Source organism: Lepidochelys kempii, chromosome 6 (assembly GCF_965140285.1).
Source record: "Lepidochelys kempii isolate rLepKem1 chromosome 6, rLepKem1.hap1, whole genome shotgun sequence".
NCBI lineage: Eukaryota > Metazoa > Chordata > Testudines > Cheloniidae > Lepidochelys > Lepidochelys kempii.
Window position 1 is genome coordinate 121,214,059 of NC_136385.1, and position 17,940 is coordinate 121,231,998.

Here is a 17,940-nt window from a genome sequence, read left to right on the forward strand (position 1 = left end):
GCATCTATATATGCACTGCTTTTTATTACATTGATTTTTGAAGGCTGTACTAGTGAAAATTTTATCTTTGTAACAGTATAAACTTCCTGTAGACCCACAACTTGTATTATTTGTGGGTGGCCTTAAGAAACTAGAACTAGTTCCTAGTTTGAAAAATTTGCAATGGAAATGGTCTGCAATACTTGAGATATATTCAGCCAAATTATTGGCATACATTAAAGACTCATGCCAATGAGACAGTTGGAGATATGATCTGTCATTGGCCATCTATCCTATAAATAACTTGTAAGGATGAAGAAACAGACCAAAGTTAGTCATTTGCAACATGGTTTACCTTTATTGATTTAACACAGGATGATTACCTTTCTATGCAACGCTCCTTTTCTTTCCTGTGTTTTCCAAAGATGATATGGATCATGTTAGCACTTTTTGTGCTGAATGCTTCCAATGACATGTTTTCTATATTGTGTTTATTTTCTGTTTGTAGTAATGCCTACAAAAGCATTCCCAAACATTGCTGGTTTAAATTTAGAGAATGAAATAATTTTTTAATGTGGTCTCTTTTACTGATGCTATGTATCTTTTTAATTTTGGGGATGTGTACTCAGATGATTTCACTGGATTTATACCAGCATAAAATTGATTTCGGGTTCAGTCCTGCCAACTGGTGAGTGTTCTGGCCTTATCCAGCAAAATGTTTAAGCAATGTGAATAGTTCCATTTAATGGGACTAATTTGTGTGCTTTCAGAGTGCTCAGTACCTCCTAAGAGAAAGCCCTTAAACGAGTTATGAATTAGGCCCCTGTTTGTTAACATAGAAAGCTGAGAAGCACTTAAGGAAGCTGGGCCATAAATTGGTTCAGCTCCATTGAAAGAGAATTTGGCCTCCTGTATGTTTTATGTTAAGCCATATAAAAATGAAACCATCTGAATGCTGCAAGGCTGTCTTTGAACATGTATATTCTGCATCACTTTCAGAACAATGAGAACTTATTGTTTTCATTTCACAACTGTGTACTCTGTTTTGTACTGCATAGTATTCCATGAAAGGGAATAATTACAGCCAGATAAGGTTGTACTAATTATAACCTGACCTTTTTCAACAGAGTAACAGATCTAATTTTGTTGATTTTTTTTTTTTACATAATTAACTTCTTTCTTAAGTTAAATGACTTACAATACATCAATGCAAGAAATATTCTGAATCAAAACATTATTCCACTTTGTTGTTTTAACAGGAAAATGTATCAGGATCACATGAATCAGTATAAAGAGATTTTGAAACAACACAAAGCAAAATATGCAGAAAATGCTCTTGCTCAGGAATATTGTATGAAAAAAAAAGAGATTGAAGAAATCCAGAATAGAGTTCTGACACATTCTGAACAATTTAAATGGAAGGAAGCTACCCTTCTGCATATTTTAGGTACCAGTATTACCATATTGTACACTATTTGTATAATCTAAATAATAATAATTTATAGTGCATTGCAAATTAAAAGCATTGTACAAACATTAACTAATTAATCTCCTTCATAGGTAAGAATTATTTTCTCCATTATACAAATGGAGTCAGTGGCAAAACCTGGATTTCAACTCAGGGCTTTCTGAGTGCTCATTCCTCTAGGCCACATGTCCTTTGGCTTGTGGTAACAGGTCCTTAGAGTATTCCATTGCACTGGAGGCTTCTTTTACTATTTTGAAGTTAATTTTCAAACATTTATTTTATGCTGTTCCTAGTATTGTTGTTGTTCTACATCTGTATTATATTGCTCTTCTGTACAGCACTTCAGCATAAACGCAAAGTGCTTCCCCAACCAATTAATATTCTATATTAATTGTCTTTGCAAAGAATATGACATTAGTGAATGAACATCCTAAAATGCAACTTTATTTTTTCAGAGCCTGCTCCTTTTAGGTCACTTTCTGATTGGGCATTACAGATGTATCCATGACACATTCTCTATGCATTCTTTACTGGCTGGTTGGTAGAAAAGTTTGTTTGGCTTTTTCATTATCTTTGTAGCCTTGAATGTGATAATAGCCACAAGAAATTACTGTAATTAAATTACAGCTTTACACTTAGACATTATTTCTGCAGGAGTTTTGCCCGAGGGAAAATTGAGGGCCAAATAGTACCATCCATGAGTGGGGCCCCTGGAGGAAGAAAACTGAGGTTCCTTTCATGAAGTTTTTATCAAAATCTTCCAATAGAGAAGGGTGGGGCTTTGCTACACCATGGAAGAATAAGAAGATTTAGTCTCCAAACCTTGACTCAAGAGTCTGCTGAGGCTATCTGCACATATAGCATGTGCCTCTGCACTGGTTCCAAGGCCCCTGAAGCACCCAGCTGCATAACTACATTGTAGCTGCACTACAAGGTAACCTCCAGAGCAGCTTGGGGGAGGAAATGCTTTTCTTCAATCCAAAAGGGTTCCGCTGAACCTCACTGTCTCTCCACTGTGGATCTGGAATCCGAAAGGGCTCCAGGAAATAGGTGTGTGTGCGCACACATGTTGGAAACAGTGCTGTGTAGCTGGCTGGACCTTTCTTCCCACTTACTGGTCAAATACTGCCATTTCTTACCCATTCACACCCCTTTTTAGTTAAAATGGCAGTTACATGCATACAATTAAGGAAACCTCTGGCCCTCAGAACTTACTCATACAAAACTCCCATTGGCTTTAAAGGGAGTTTGCCTAAGGATTGAGTAAAAACTATGGGCCAGATCCTTACCTCAGAGGGGTTGCCCTTTCATGAATCTCCCCGTTTCTGCACATTATGGGAGATCAGCCAACTCTTCAGCACCCCCACCACCACCTGGGTGTGGCAGAACTCTTTCAGTATATCCAGTGTCTGCACTGAGGGGATAAGGGTGTGATTGGGTGGGCTGGGACTCCATGTACCTTATCTGGAAAAGGGAGTACAGTCCCAGAGTACTTCTAGTGCCCAGTCCCTTACTGTGACCAGCAGGGAGTCCCTGTTAGTGCAGCTCCAGTGGATTCAACACTAATGTGGAGGCACATAGCCTGCACGTAGATGACCCTGGTCTCCTTGATTCTGCAGGCTTGTGGGTGGCCCTTGTACCCTTTTTTTGTGAGTGGACACACTCTACTCCCCTGACAGACAATGTAGGAAAATCTCCAAAAACAAATCATCACTAAGATTTCCTCCCCCAAATCTCCCTACAGCAGGTTTTAACAGTGCAGGTGACATTCAGACCCTGAGTATAGGACTTCAGCATATGACCCAGTGGGAATTTTACCCCTTATAGGGATCATATAGGTGTAATTCATAGACTGTGTAGATAGAAACTTTTTCAGTATAATATACATACAGATTTAATAGTTTAATGTCTGTATTCTTTGACATGACTGTCAAACATGTCATGTCATACATATGATACTCACTGATTCTTTAACATAAAAGTGCTTATCTGAGGGAAAAAACACAAGACGTCTTCAAGCATGCTGCAGTTTTTACCCAGAAATCTTTTGAACTAGAGAAAGAAGCAGATGAAGTAGAAATGAAAATTAATTATTTCAAACAGGTAACAGTGTATTAATATATAATTTAATTATATAAAATTGTATTTTACATTTGTATATGCATGGATATACACTAATATGTCACTGTGTCTTTCTGTAGTGATAACAGTATATTGTGTTTCTTAGCACACAGGATGATTCCAGAATGAGTAATTACTGTATTGTTTCTGTTGCATTGTAAGTGTTCTATTTAGGAAAGGGGGTAATGTGACTCCATGAATTTATGGACTCTTGAGGATTCCCTTATATTGATCTCAGCTTACACCATCATTTTCCTCAAGGCACAGTGTCATGGTGGCCTCTCTTCCAGCTCAAGAAGGCTAAACCTATCAGTGCCATTCCTAAATGAGCCACAGTGCTCCCAGCTCCTGCTGGCATTTAAGATGTTTCAAGTTAACCTTGTGAATATGAATGCATTGTACCTAAATATGGAGTTCATTGTCAGAATGGCAAACATTCCTGTTCTCTTTTGAATAGATGTAATGCTAGATAATTCTCAGTCTCAGATGATCCTCACCTCCACAGCTTGTGCCTTTGCACCAGAGCTAAACATAATCCCGTTGGGTACCAGAAGCACTGCTTCCAGCTAGGTCCACCTTCCTAATGAGTTTCAGAGTAGCAGTCGTGTTAGTTTGTATTCGCAAAAAGAAAAGGAGTACTTGTGGCACCTTAGAGACTAACAAATTTATTTGAGCATAAGCTTTCGTGAGCGACAGCTCACTTCATCGGATGCATTCAGTGGAAAATACAGTGGGGAGATTTATATACACAGAGAACATGAAACAATGGGTGTCACTATACACACTGTAAGGAGAGTGATCAGTTAAGGTGAGCTATTACCAGCAGGAGAGCCAGGGGGAGAGGGGGAAGGACCTTTTGTAGTGATAATCAAGGTGGGCCATTTCCAGCAGTTGACAAGAATGTCTGAGGAACAGTGGGAGGGCGGGGGGGGGAATAAACATGGGGAAATAGTTTTACTTTGTGTAATGACCCATCCACTCCCAGTCTCTATTCAAGCCTAAGTTAATTGTATCCAGTTTGCATATTAATTCCTATTCAGCAGTCTCTCATTGGAGTCTGTTTCTGAAGTTTTTTTGTTGAAGAATTGCCACATTTAGGTCTGTAATCAAGTGACCAAAGAGATTGAAGTGTTCTCCAACTGGTTTTTGAAAGTTATAATTCTTGACATCTGATTTGTATCCATTTATTCATTTATGTAGAGACTGTCCAGTTTGACCAATGTACATGGCAGAGGGGCATTGCTGGCACATGATGGCATATATCACATTGGTAGATGTGCAGGTGAACGAGCCTCTGATAGTGCGGCTGATATGATTAGGCCCTGTGATGGTGTCCCCTGAATAGATATGTGGACACAGTTGGCAACGGGCTTTGTTGCAAGGATAGGTTCCTGGGTTAGTGGTTCTGTGGTGTGGTGTGTGTGGTTGCTGGGGAGTATTTGCTTCAGGTTGGGGCCTGTCTGGAAGCAAGGACTGGCCTGTCTCCCAAGATCCATGAGAGTGATGGCTCGTCCTTCAGGACAGGTTGTAGATCCTTGATGATGCGTTGGAGAGGTTTTAGTTGGGGGCTGAAGGTGATGGCTAGTGGCGTTCTGTTATTTTCTTTGTTGGGCCTGTCCTGTAGTAGGTGACTTCTGGGTACTCTTCTGGCTCTGTCAATCTGTTTCTTCACTTCAGCAGGTGGGTATTGTAGTTGTAAGAATGCTTGATAGAGATTGTGTAGGTGTTTGTCTCTGTCTGAGGGGTTGGAGCAAATGCAGTTGTATCGTAGAGCTTGGCTGTAGACAAACACCTACACAAAGCCCGTTGCCAACTGTGTCCACATATCTATTCAGGGGACACCATCACAGGGCCTAATCATATCAGCCGCACTATCAGAGGCTCGTTCACCTGCACATCTACCAATGTGATATATGCCATCATGTGCCAGCAATGCCCCTCTGCCATGTACATTGGTCAAACTGGACAGTCTCTACATAAATGAATAAATGGATACAAATCAGACGTCAAGAATTATAACTTTCAAAAACCAGTTGGAGAACACTTCAATCTCTTTGGTCACTTGATTACAGACCTAAATGTGGCAATTCTTCAACAAAAAAACTTCAGAAACAGACTCCAATGAGAGACTGCTGAATAGGAATTAATATGCAAACTGGATACAATTAACTTAGGCTTGAATAGAGACTGGGAGTGGATGGGTCATTACACAAAGTAAAACTATTTCCCCATGTTTATTCCCCCCCCCCGCCCTCCCACTGTTCCTCAGACATTCTTGTCAACTGCTGGAAATGGCCCACCTTGATTATCACTACAAAAGGTCCTTCCCCCTCTCCCCCCGGCTCTCCTGCTGGTAATAGCTCACCTTAACTGATCACTCTCCTTACAGTGTGTATGGTAACACCCATGGTTTCATGTACTCTATGTATATAAATCTCCCCACTGTATTTTCCACTGAATGCATCCAATGAAGTGAGCTGTAGCTCACGAAAGCTCATGCTCGAATAAATTTGTTAGTCTCTGTGGTGCCACAAGTACTCCTTTTCTTCTTCCTAACAAGGTGTGTGTAAGGACAGAGCCATAGCCCCACACTCCTAACACACTACCCAACTGAGCTGGCTTGGTGTGGAGGAAGGCACACTGTATACCTGTCAGTGGATACTCCAGCATGCACTGCCCAGGAGGCATTTTGGCTAACTTAACCAAAATTCCTTCTGTTGCCCTGTGGCTCCTCTGCACCCCGAGATTGTGGGCAGTGGCATTAAGGCACAGTATGGCCCATAATATCCAGGTTAGCTCACAGTCAATAGTGTTTCATCCAGAATACTTTTAGCATAATAAAATATATACTGTATGGGAATTTGGAATTCCTTAAATGCTTGCGAAATTTTCTCCAGTCCAGGACCTCTTGGTGATATCTTCCTGAACAGTTTATCCTGAGTTCTTCCTGAAGACTCCCAAAACTTTAGAAGCTGGGAAATTAGTCTCCAACCTAAGTATAGCATTATGTAGTTGATGCCTTGTTGGAATTATTGTAATACATTTATGCACGTTAACCAAAAAAGAATTAAATGTTAATGAATTTTTAATATAGACTCTTATAGTTCCACTATGAAGGTGTGAGAATTGGAAATCACATAAAAGGATCGGATTATCTAAAACATACACATCTCTTTGTAAATGTGGAAGCTATGGGAAGAAAGATTATTCTCCCATGTAAAGATTTAGCATTAGGACAGATATTTTTGTTTCATCTGATATTGGTTTCATGTTTCCTGTATATATTAGTCCAATTCTTTATTATTTGCTCTTCTTTTGATATATTTCTATTAATTTGCTACTTGCTGGCTTGCTGCAGATTGATAAAGGATTTTGAAGGGGAACAATAGCCTAAATTGATCCATCACTGATACAACTTCATTGTATCAAAGGCATAAAAATGATCAAGAAGCTGCATTGCAGTTCTATAAACTAAGGGACAGTCCTGATTCCATTAAAGTCAATGGCAAAAATTAAGTCAAAAGTGCAGTAGGAACAGAGTCAGTCCCTATTTGAGTTTTATTTATTTATTTATTTGTATTACCGTAGTGCCTAAGGACCCCAATCAGAGAAGGTCCCACTGTGCAGGGCTCTGGATAAACACTCAATAAAATGGCTTAGGGACAGTCATGTTATAATAATTAAAGAGCTAAAGAGCTCCTAACTATGAATGGATTTAGCAACATCAGCAGACGTCTGTGGCAGGGAGTTAATATTTTTCAACTTTTGACATTTATTTTATTCATTAATTTTTAAGCAGTTTGAAAGGAGTACAGAAGATCAAAATCATTCTAAAATTATTGAAGGAAAAAATAAAAAAAATCTAGAGAAAAGGAAGGAGCTTAAAGAAAGGTAAACTTTTAAACTCAGTTCTACAGTCTGTAGATAAGTGTGATGCGGCAAAGCCTGGAACCCTGTATAGAGCCTGGGATCTCTGTGGCACTAGAATTTTCCCACAGTCCTGTGCAGAGAACCAGCTCAGCTTCTCCACAGTGGCTTCACCAGCCCATTGGTGTAGTCTGACTTCTGTCTATGGGGGAGCAGCTCCTGTCAGGCAAATGGGGCTATACGTCAGGGAGAGGGGGTGGAATTCTGCGCCTGCCCGAGGCTTGCACTTTCGGGGGACAGTATACCACCTGCTCCCCAAACTACACCCAGGGTTGTGGCTATGACTGCTGCACATCTCATCTCAACACAAAGGGATTTAATAAAATTTCATATATCTTGGGTTTTTAGTAAAAGCTGGGGAACACTTGATTTTAAAAAGCTGAATCTGTCTGAAGACATCTTATTCAAATCTGTTAGGTGTTGGTCTTTGATTCACACCACCACTGCTTAGATTTATGTATACATGTTGCAGCTGTTGAATATTGCTGCAGTTATTGTGAAATCAGAAGTAACAGCCACGTCGTCTTTGCCACACAAAAAGAGTTGTAAATATTTGGTGCATAACTAACAATCCAGGTTTTATAGGCTTCCAAATGTCATCTGTGATCAGTTCATTTTTTGAGCCACTTAAGAAATCTAAACCCTAATTTAATTCTTAAAAAAATGCATGATTGAAAGCTGTATAGACAGGATTAATGACTTAGTAAATTAGTCAGTGGTCATGTATACCTAGTATGTCTTAAGGACTTGACCTGATCCTTGTGCATTAAATTGTCTTGCATTATGATCTCCTTGTAAAATGAACATGATATATTTTTAAAGCTTTTAAATTAGTGTTTATGAGACAAAAAATGGAAGCATTTATCATTTTTATTATCCTTGAAATCTCTTCCAGAAATCTCCACTCATTGAAGTCTCTGTTTATGTCTTCTCACAGACTTTGGATGTGTTCAAATAATTTCTGATTATTTGGACATGTACATCAGTTGCACCTGAATAAATATGTTAGTGTGCATCCCTGTCTCCTTTTCCCCCCTTTTGTTGGTAAGGCTTCAGAAATAAAGAGAAGCAAAAAAGGCTAACAGACTAAATAAGAACGAACTGAAACTCTTCAGGTGGGATTGTCAAAAACACTTAAGATCCAGATCCTCAAATTTCTCTCATTCATTTAAGTGTGACTTAGGTACCTAAATACCTTTGAGGACCTGGACCTAAGTAATTTAGGAACACAGATTCCTTTGATTTTTCAAAGGGATGTGTGCTCCCAAGTGACTCAGTCTCTTTTGAGAAATCCCACCCTCTGTTTATCAGTTATAGATAATGTGCTATTGCTCAGAAAGGTCAAAGTATTAAAAAATGACACTGACACATGTGGTGTTCATGCTCTAGGTCAGGGGTCGGCAACCTTTCAGAAGTGGTGTGCCGAGTCTTCATTTATTCACTCTAATTTAAGGTTTCACGTGCCAGTAATAAGAATCCATACGATCCAAGCTGAGCTGCGTCCCCTCTTGGCCCTGTCTGCACCCCTCACTGCCCCAGGCTGGGGCCAGAGGGCCACAGCTGGGGGCGGCTGCAGAGCCCCGGGCCAAGGCCAGGAGCAAAGTCTCGGGCCAGCGGCCGGGACACCAGGCCGGCAGCAGAGTCCCCCAGACCGGTGGCTGGGACCTGGGGCCTGGCAGCGGGCTGAGCAGGACCAGCAACCGGTACCCCAGGCCAGCAGCAGAGCCCCCTGGACCGGGCTGAGAGGGGCCGGCAAACCCCGGCTAGCAGGGGGCCGGCGGCCGGTACCCCAGGCCAGCTGCAGAGCCCCCCGGACTGGTGGCCAGGACCCGGAGCCAGCAGCAGGCTGAGCGGGGCCGGCGGAAGGAACCCCAGCTGGCAGGGGCTGGCGGCCGGTACCCCAGGCCAGCAACAGAGCCCCTGGGATCGGTGGCTGTGACCTGGGGCTGGCAGCGGGCTGAGTGGGGCTGGCGGACAGAACCGTTGCTGACAGGGGGTCGGTGGATGGTGCCCCAGGCTGGCAGCAGAGCCCCTGGGACTGCTGGCCAGGACCCGGGCAGTGTGAGTGCGACTGAAAATCAGCTTGCGTGCCGCCAAAATTGTTTGAGAGACAAAGTGCAAATTGTTTCCCAATTTGACTAAAGATTTTAATTCTCCCTTTGAGTATCTACAATATTTGTTTCCCAAATAAGAGATTTTTGTCAAAGCTGTCTGGAAAGCCTATTCCATTGTCTGTAATTGTAATTCTTTCATCCTCTCTAGATCATGACTGATTAGATTTTATTTACTAGGAAAAAGGAAAAAGTTCATGATATGTTCCAGAATAAAAATATTCATAAGGGGCTTGTCTGTACTATGAAATTTAGAACATGACCTTGAAGAGTCAGTGCCAACCATGAAAGCACAGGCGCTGTAGGTAAGGACAAGTCATGTTCAGCATCATGTCAGCTAGTCATGGTTAAAAATACTCAGCACTACTTGTCTTTGTCTATGCTGACTGCAAAGTCACCGTGAGCATTGTGTTAATGAGGCTCTTCAAGGTTGTGTTCTAACACAATAAATATTGTAGTGAAGACAAGGCCATGTTCACTGATGTCTCGCAGCTTCATCAAGCTAGGATAAAGAAATTACTGCTGTGGACATGAGATTTTATTTTGGCTTTAGAGCCTCTACTTTTGCCATCTGCAAAAAACCAAAAGAATTATCTGTTTTGCAATTATGGTCAAGATAAAGATTTCTTATATACTCAGATGACTAATAACAGTATAGCTGAAGTAGATACTGAAAAAAAATTATCCTTTTAGTTTGTGCTGCAATTTTGAAGCTTTTGAACTTCAGTCTGTAGTTTGATTTTTCATTTAATGATTATCAATTAAGTCAGAGAGAAGGAAAGACCATATGATTCCTATGGATTTTTCAATGGCATTTTTAGGGGGGAAGTATATAACCACCTTGTATATGTGTTAAGTTTAACTCCAAGCTGATTTGAAGGTCTTTATTCCTAAGACTTCATTTATATATTTATCTTTGTCATCTTAAGAAATTATGACGTGTCACTGAAGTCTTGTTTCAGTAGCTGTGATTGAAAGATGTATTTTCCTGGAATGATAAATAATGTAAAAATACTTTATTCCCATAGGGCCGGATTGTTAAAGGTATTTAGGCACCTAAAGATTTCAAAAGCACCTGGATGCCTAGCTCCCACTGGCTTTTGAACATCCCACTAGGCACCCAATTGCATCTTTAGGTATCTAAATACCTTTAAAAATCTGGCCTGTAGTATCAGGTAGTTTTTGCTCATAACCGCCATTATATCACAGCCTTGTCCAATTCAGTGCAGAATGAAGGCCTCAACAAGGTGTCACCAAACAGACTAATCCTGAACAAAATGCACCTAAGTAGTCCTAGCAAAAGCTCTCAGTTTATCTCCAACTTTATCCATGGTTGCTTTTCAGCACTTGCCATGCATTGATTTCTATGACATCTTAAAATGACACCATAAGCTTTAATATCACACTTCTTTTGGAAGATTTAGTATCCACTATTGCTAGAAGTAATACATATGAATACTATAGCCGAAAGATTCTTCTCTTTTCCCGCAGTTCGTTTATTTTGTGCATTAGACAGCACTTGGTGTATGATCACCTGTTTAGTTCATTATGCCTCAATCCAGCAAAGCAATAAGCATATGCGTAACTTTAAGCCTGTGAGTAGTCCCATTGACTTCACTGGAATTATTCACTTGCTTAAAGTAAACACTTGCGTTCATGTGCTTAAGTGCACTTATAGATCAAGTCAAAGTTTCCTCTTTTGTGTGTGTGTTGCTGTGTTATGTGGATCTTTCAGACAGCAACACGGAAGGAAAAACTTTTGTTTTTAATTAGGAAATTTTTATTTCAAAATGACAAAATAATGCAAAGAGGACTTGAGGGCAGGTACCTGAAACTACTTTTATTTTTTTCTTTTATAATGACATACTTTCAGATTGACTGTGTCCCTTTAGTTATGATCAAGCCATTGCTACTTTCAGCTTCTGCTGTCTTCAAGACCTCTTGATGCTTGGTTTGCAAGCTTTAAGGAAAGTTTGAAATCTGATGGATTTCTGGGCTAAAAGGGTTTGGATCTTTCTTGAAGTGTGGCTCTTGGGAGGAAAACACCTTTGAAAACTCCACTTAGAATAGTCATGTTTTACTAAATTTCATTTTTAATTGTTAACTCCATTTTTAATTTAGGATGTTTGAAGAGGTTGGAAATCTACATTTATTAAATGGGAAAAATCAACAGTATAAACCATTACGTCTGCCTTGCATTCCTCAGAAATTAGTCCAATCTGTACAGACCTTTAGACTGTCTTCGCAAAGGACAGAAACAGGTGCAGTGTGTGTTTCTAATGATATTCTTTCTTTTATTTGTTTTGTGGGGGGCCAGAGGTGTGTGGAATTTGGTTAAAAAAGTAATGAAAATATAGAAACCATAGTAACTTATCTAATCAATAGTCTCTACTATGGCACTGAATTTGAACTTTCAATGGGAGTTGGACATCTTACTGCCCTTTGTGCTTTGAAAATCTCCCCCACCTCTGATTCTTGTCTCTTCTCTGCCATAAGGGACATGATAGTATTTTACTCATTTTAGGTAAATCCAGTACAAAGTATTGAAATATTAGAAATTTTGCATTGATAAAATTTTTCAAATACAAATAAAATATAATAACAGCATACATTAGTTTACAGTAAATCGCCTGGTACTTCTATACTGTGCAATACTTTTCCCTCAGATCCATATTAAATGCCAAGTTGATTAGTTTTATTCACAAGTTCAATTTAATTATGGCACACTGTTTAAATATAATACTGCTAACAATGTTAAGTAATGTTTATTGAATAATGCAGGTGGAGAAGAAAGAGACAATTCCATGGACCATTCAGGCATTGCTAGTATTTCCTTGAGCCAAATGGACAATGAAATACAGGTATGCAGTTCTCCACTTGAGGACATGATGCCACAGAATGTGTTTTATTTGTTTAAATTAAAAGCACTTAAATATTTCCAGGGATACTGTATCTTAAAACTAGATAACACAGGGATGTAGATGGCTCAGGATTTGGTAAAAGGGTAGAGAATCTTTCCCCCTAGGGTTGCTATTTCAAATCAAACTCCAGTCACTAGTGACTGAATGCTTTTAGTCTCTGATGGCCATTATGAAATGAGATTGGTCATCATACAATGCATTCCACCATTGCCCTCTTTTTCAAAATCCAGGTCTATGACTATGCCTTACGCACTCATACATGGTATCCAAGTCTTTTAAATGACATCAGAAGATTCACTTGGGCATGTTTAGCAAGATCTTGGCATCCTAAAACAGGGGCATGTTCCTGAATCACTGAAGAATCATCAGCTGGCTACCCCAATAAAGAATTTAATAAAGAACTGACGCCAAGACGCATTAGACTCTGTGGTTGACAGCTCAGTTTTGAAGATTAGACAGGGAAAATAAACCAGGGCCCTATATCTTAAAGGCTCAGACAGAGCCTCTCCATACACTGGAACAACCTGTACTTACATTTTGTCTCTCCCTCCCATGCCCAGAAAAACAGATTTTGTGGTATATTGAAATGTATTACAGCTTAAAGCACATCCAGTAACTTTTATTTTTTATGGGGGAGAGGGATAGCTCAGTGGTTTGAGCATTGGCCTGCTAAACCCAGGGTTGTGAGTTCAATCCTTGAGGGGGCCATTTAGGGATCTGGGGCAAAAATTGGGGATTGGTCCTGCTTTGAGCAGGGGTTTGGGCTAGATGACCTCCTGAGGTCCCTTCCAACCCTGATATTCTATGATTAAAATAAATAGCAATCAGTAAAATGTACCTAGCATTCATATTTATATTGTGAATACAGGCTTTTCATTTGGAAAGCTGCTTATTTTATGCTGCCCCCGAATGTCAAAGTGCTGCTGCAGAATTTAATATTAATAATACATAACTGCAACAGATATACGTTGAAGCAATTGTCAAAGGAAAAGGTAGACTTATGGGCAGCTAGGTGTGTGGTGAGGGTGGCCTTTTGCATTTTTAGAAGAGTGAAAGAGGAGTATCTTTCAGCACTAGAAAGGTGATGGGGGCTTTCTTTTCCCTACTGCTTGTGGCAGTTTTCTTACCTGCAGTTCTTCCTTCTAGGAGAAAGGAGTATTCCCTGTCTCTCTGTAGAGGGAGAGGTATACATGGCTCTTTTCCCTCCTCCTCTTATCAACCCCAGCATTCTCTATCCCTATAGGGGAGTGGGATTTTCTATTGGCTCCTTCTTTCAATTCAGTCCCAGAAAGCTCTCATATACTGGAGTCCACTGTCTCATGGTATGTCTGCACTGCAAAAACAGGGTATGTTCTTAATTTAGGTTAAAGCAGCAATGAAGACATGGCAACTCGGCTTTTAACTTTGGTTAGCAGCTACAGTCAAAGCCTGTAGAGGAGCCTGGTATTAAACTGTTAACCTGAGTTAATAGCCAAGTTGCTGTGTTTTCACTGCTATTTTAACCTGAATTAGCTAAACTCTGGATAGCTAACCTGATTTAAAAAAGACATTCACACGTGCATGCATACACACACAATGATCCTAGTGTTTTGCGGTTTTTTTCAAGCCAGTTTATAATTCAGCCCTCAGATCCACCTACTTCCCGTCGTGTCATCCCTTCAAGGACCATGCAAAGTATTATTCCAATTATAGTATTGATTTCTGGATTTCATATATGCCTTTATAGAAGAGTGAAAACCACAAATGCTGAATAATGATTGTTTTTGTTTTCTGTCAGCAAAGGTTTACACTGAATCAGACTATATACAGTATTGTAGCATTATGAAATCAGTACAGATTTTTTTTATGTTCTATAAGTTTTCTCTTCATCAATTTTCTGTATTTAATGAGTTAAGTTCTATTCCCATTTCTCCAAACATTAAGATAATTGACGGAATAGCTGGAACAATACAGTTAAACTAGTTCTTTCCTGGGTACAGATTAGTTCCAGATACATACAATATTAATTAAGGCCCTGTTTATGCAGAGGCTTTAAGCATAAACATTATTATTAAGCATGTGAATAGTCCCTATTGACAAAGTTGAGCAAATGTAAATGTTTTTGCATGATTGGAGTCTAAGAGGTCTTGGCATAATTTAACACACCATAATAGAACAAAGGGGGCTAAGCAGAGAAAAAGTCCAGTTATTTAGTAGAAACACAGTATACTGATACTTAACATAGGGTGTACTTTGGATTCACTGTTCACTTTGAGTCTAGTGAATCAGTTTTGAAAATGTCTCATAGCTAAAATATTTCAGATAGTGAATCTAGAGATACGCTGAACCACAAGGCTATCTAACCCATGAGTAAATTAGGTCTATTTTGGCCCCACAGCATTTAGCATCCACTAAACTACCTGGTTCCAGAATTATGAAATATTTTCTGGAAGATTTTAATGATCAGAATATGTAAAAGTCATACATCAGTTGCAGGATAATGCTTCACAGGGCAAAAGATGTAGAGAAACAGGAAACACACAAACTTAGCCATATTTTGCCATCTGTTACACCTGTACAACCTCACTGGTTTAAAAAGTGTTGCCCAGGAGTACCTGATCTTAGAATTTAGCCTATTAACTGTATTCTCTAAAATCCCAAACAGGGTGAGATAAGTTAATGAGTGTCCTCTTTTTGGTGCTCAGTTCATTTTGGTATGTGCTTTGCAAATAAAAAAAGCCTTTAAGCACCTTATAAAGTACAGTGTTTCTGCTACGTAGGCATTCCATTAAGGCACAGACATGTGCTACACACAGCGTGTAGGACCACCCCAGGGGGAACTCTGCTGGGCGGTATTAGTTCTGCTTTCTGGAACTCCCCAACACACAGGAACTGCAGGCTCACTGTATCTCAGCTTAGGAGTGTGCACACATCGGCCTTTAGAGATGGAGGCAGGCTATGGCCCCACTCTCTGCATGGCTGTGAAGGAATAACTACCAAGAATGATTTGGGTTTGCTAATAGACAAATCAAATGTGGGCATGAAACATGAAGCTGCCACAAAGACGCCAATGAGGTTTTAAGAGGGAAATTATAGTATTACTTTAGGAACCAGGAAATATTCCCCTCCGTACAACATTGTTGAGGTCATATTGGCAAAAGGACATCATTTGGGAATCCATACTGTAGAAAAAATGCTCATCTGGAGGTAATCCAAAGAAAAGCAGCAAAACAACAAGGTTTGCATGTTATGACCTATAAATAGAGGTTAAGAGGACAGAATTTGCACAGCCTAAGGAAAAGTCAAAATATCATTGCTGAAGTAACAATTTTGTAAATGCCTTCATTTGAAATATTTCCTGTGTTCTAGAAATTTAATGAGACTGCAGGGTCTAACAATCCCAAAATTGCCAAAGTTCCATCCATAGCAAGCTTGCAAAACCAAATGCAGTTCAGGTAACTTTTTTTAGTAAACTTGTTTTCATTGCTGAAATTATAGATGAAGATGAATTGCATGGAAATAATCCACATTCAGACAAACAGCAGCATTATTTCTGTTTTCTTAGGTTGCTAGTTCCTCAGAAGCAAACAACTTGCAAGCAATGGTTTGAAAATGAAGCTACAGTAATAGGTAAGGGGCTATTTGAGATTTTTGGATGGAAGGTGCTATCAAAATGCAAGCTCCTCTATACCCGGATAAAACATATGACATAAAAAAGATGAGAGGCCAAATTTTCATCCTGGAATAAATTGGGCCTCCATTTTTGCACCTGCAATTTGGTTACTTAGGCAATTTAGGTTTGTAGATGCAGTGAGGTTCTGAGACATCCAAGTGACTTAGAAATTATAGACACAAATTGGCTGCATAAAAATGGAAGCCAGTGTCTGAAACAGTGGTCAGAAAGGTGTAAGAAAATGGCAAGTAAAGGGCTGTAACAAATTAAGTGATTTTGCTGTCAAGAATGGTCGAAGTAAGATCTGATAAATAACTTATAAATAGAAGGGAAACAAACACTAAATAAGAGAATAAAAGACATAGGAGGGCAAAGAAGAATTGGGAGAATAGGCACAGTAACTGTAGTTTTTTTTGGTAAATTGTAAGGGAATAGGAATTTATTTGTGGGATACATGCTGAACAGGTACAAAATTAGAACAGAAATAAGAGAAGATAACCAATAATTTTAAAATCACAAGTCTGAGTTTTGGTTTCAATTGTATTTCCATGGTATTGTCAGGTTAAATCCTTGTCAGAAATTGTAGTGCAGTTTGTATATGTGAAGATCCTACCTATACCTCCCAGTACTGCAATGTGGGATCAGGATCCACAATATGTGGGACACTGCAAGTTTCACATTGTAAATCCTAAAATTTAGGACAAAAAGTCTGATAACATTTCCCATTTCCCTCTGTATCTTTTATCTTTCCCATCTTGTTTTTTCCCTATCGCTAGAGATTCCTCTGTCACTCCTTGTATGGGGATGCTTCCACATCAGCAGATCTGCTTCTATTCTTGTGTCTGCTACTAACATTCTCAGAGAGTAGTAGCATCAGTCAGGAGGAACAGAGAAAACCAGGCATTATGATAGCAGCCTAAGCAGTGCTTCCATAATATTGGAACAAGTGGCAGAATGATGGGAAAACTACTTGGAAAATGGCCACAAAGTGGGATTCCATTAAGATTACAGGTTTCAGAGTAACAGCCGTGTTAGTCTGCATTCTCAAAAAGAAAAGGAGTACTTGTGGCACCTTAGAGACTAACCAATTTATTTGAGCATGAGCTTTCGTGAGCTACAGCTCACTTCATCGGATGCATGCCATGGAAACTGTAGCAGACTTTATATATACACAGAGAATATGAAAAAATACCTTCATATTCTCTGTGTATATATAAAGTCTGCTACAGTTTCCACGGCATGCATCCGATGAAGTGAGCTGTAGCTCACGAAAGCTCATGCTCAAATAAATTGGTTAGTCTCTAAGGTGCCACAAGTACTCCTTTTCATTAAGATTACAGGACACTTGAAAAGCATTGTCATGGAATTTGAATTGGTTTGATCATCATCAAATGCTTTGCAGAATCAGTAAGATGAATATACAAATTCAGCAGCTTCAATACAAATGTTACCCAAACTAGTGTAAATGGTGGAGTCTCTGTAACTTGAAGTCTTTGGCTATGTCTACACTACAAAGCTTACAGTGGCACAGTGTACGGCTCCAGATGCGCTGCTGTAAGATCTCCTGTGTAGCTGCTCTATGCCGACAGGAGAGAGCTCTCCTGTTGGTATGATTAAACCACTGCCAATGAGTGGCAGTGGCTATGTCGATGGAAGAGCATTTCCTGCCAACATAGCGCTGTCCATACTGATGCTTTTGTCAGTGAAACTTATGTCAGTTAGGGATGTGTTTTTTTTCACGCTCCTTACCAACAAAAGTTT

The 17,940-nt window shown here is 39.6% G+C and overlaps 1 protein-coding gene across 1 annotated transcript in view; it reads left to right on the plus strand.

Annotated features, from left to right (window-relative positions):
- C6H14orf39 (chromosome 6 C14orf39 homolog) overlaps nucleotides 1-17,940 on the plus strand; it is a 54,808-nt gene that overhangs the window by 25,505 nt on the left and 11,363 nt on the right. The window contains exons 3-6 of the mRNA XM_078853449.1: nucleotides 1,239-1,445; nucleotides 3,430-3,550; nucleotides 7,365-7,459; nucleotides 16,072-16,136. Coding sequence (XP_078709575.1) covers nucleotides 1,239-1,445; nucleotides 3,430-3,550; nucleotides 7,365-7,459; nucleotides 16,072-16,136 — 488 coding nt within the window. The remainder of the gene's footprint in view (nucleotides 1-1,238; nucleotides 1,446-3,429; nucleotides 3,551-7,364; nucleotides 7,460-16,071; nucleotides 16,137-17,940) is intronic.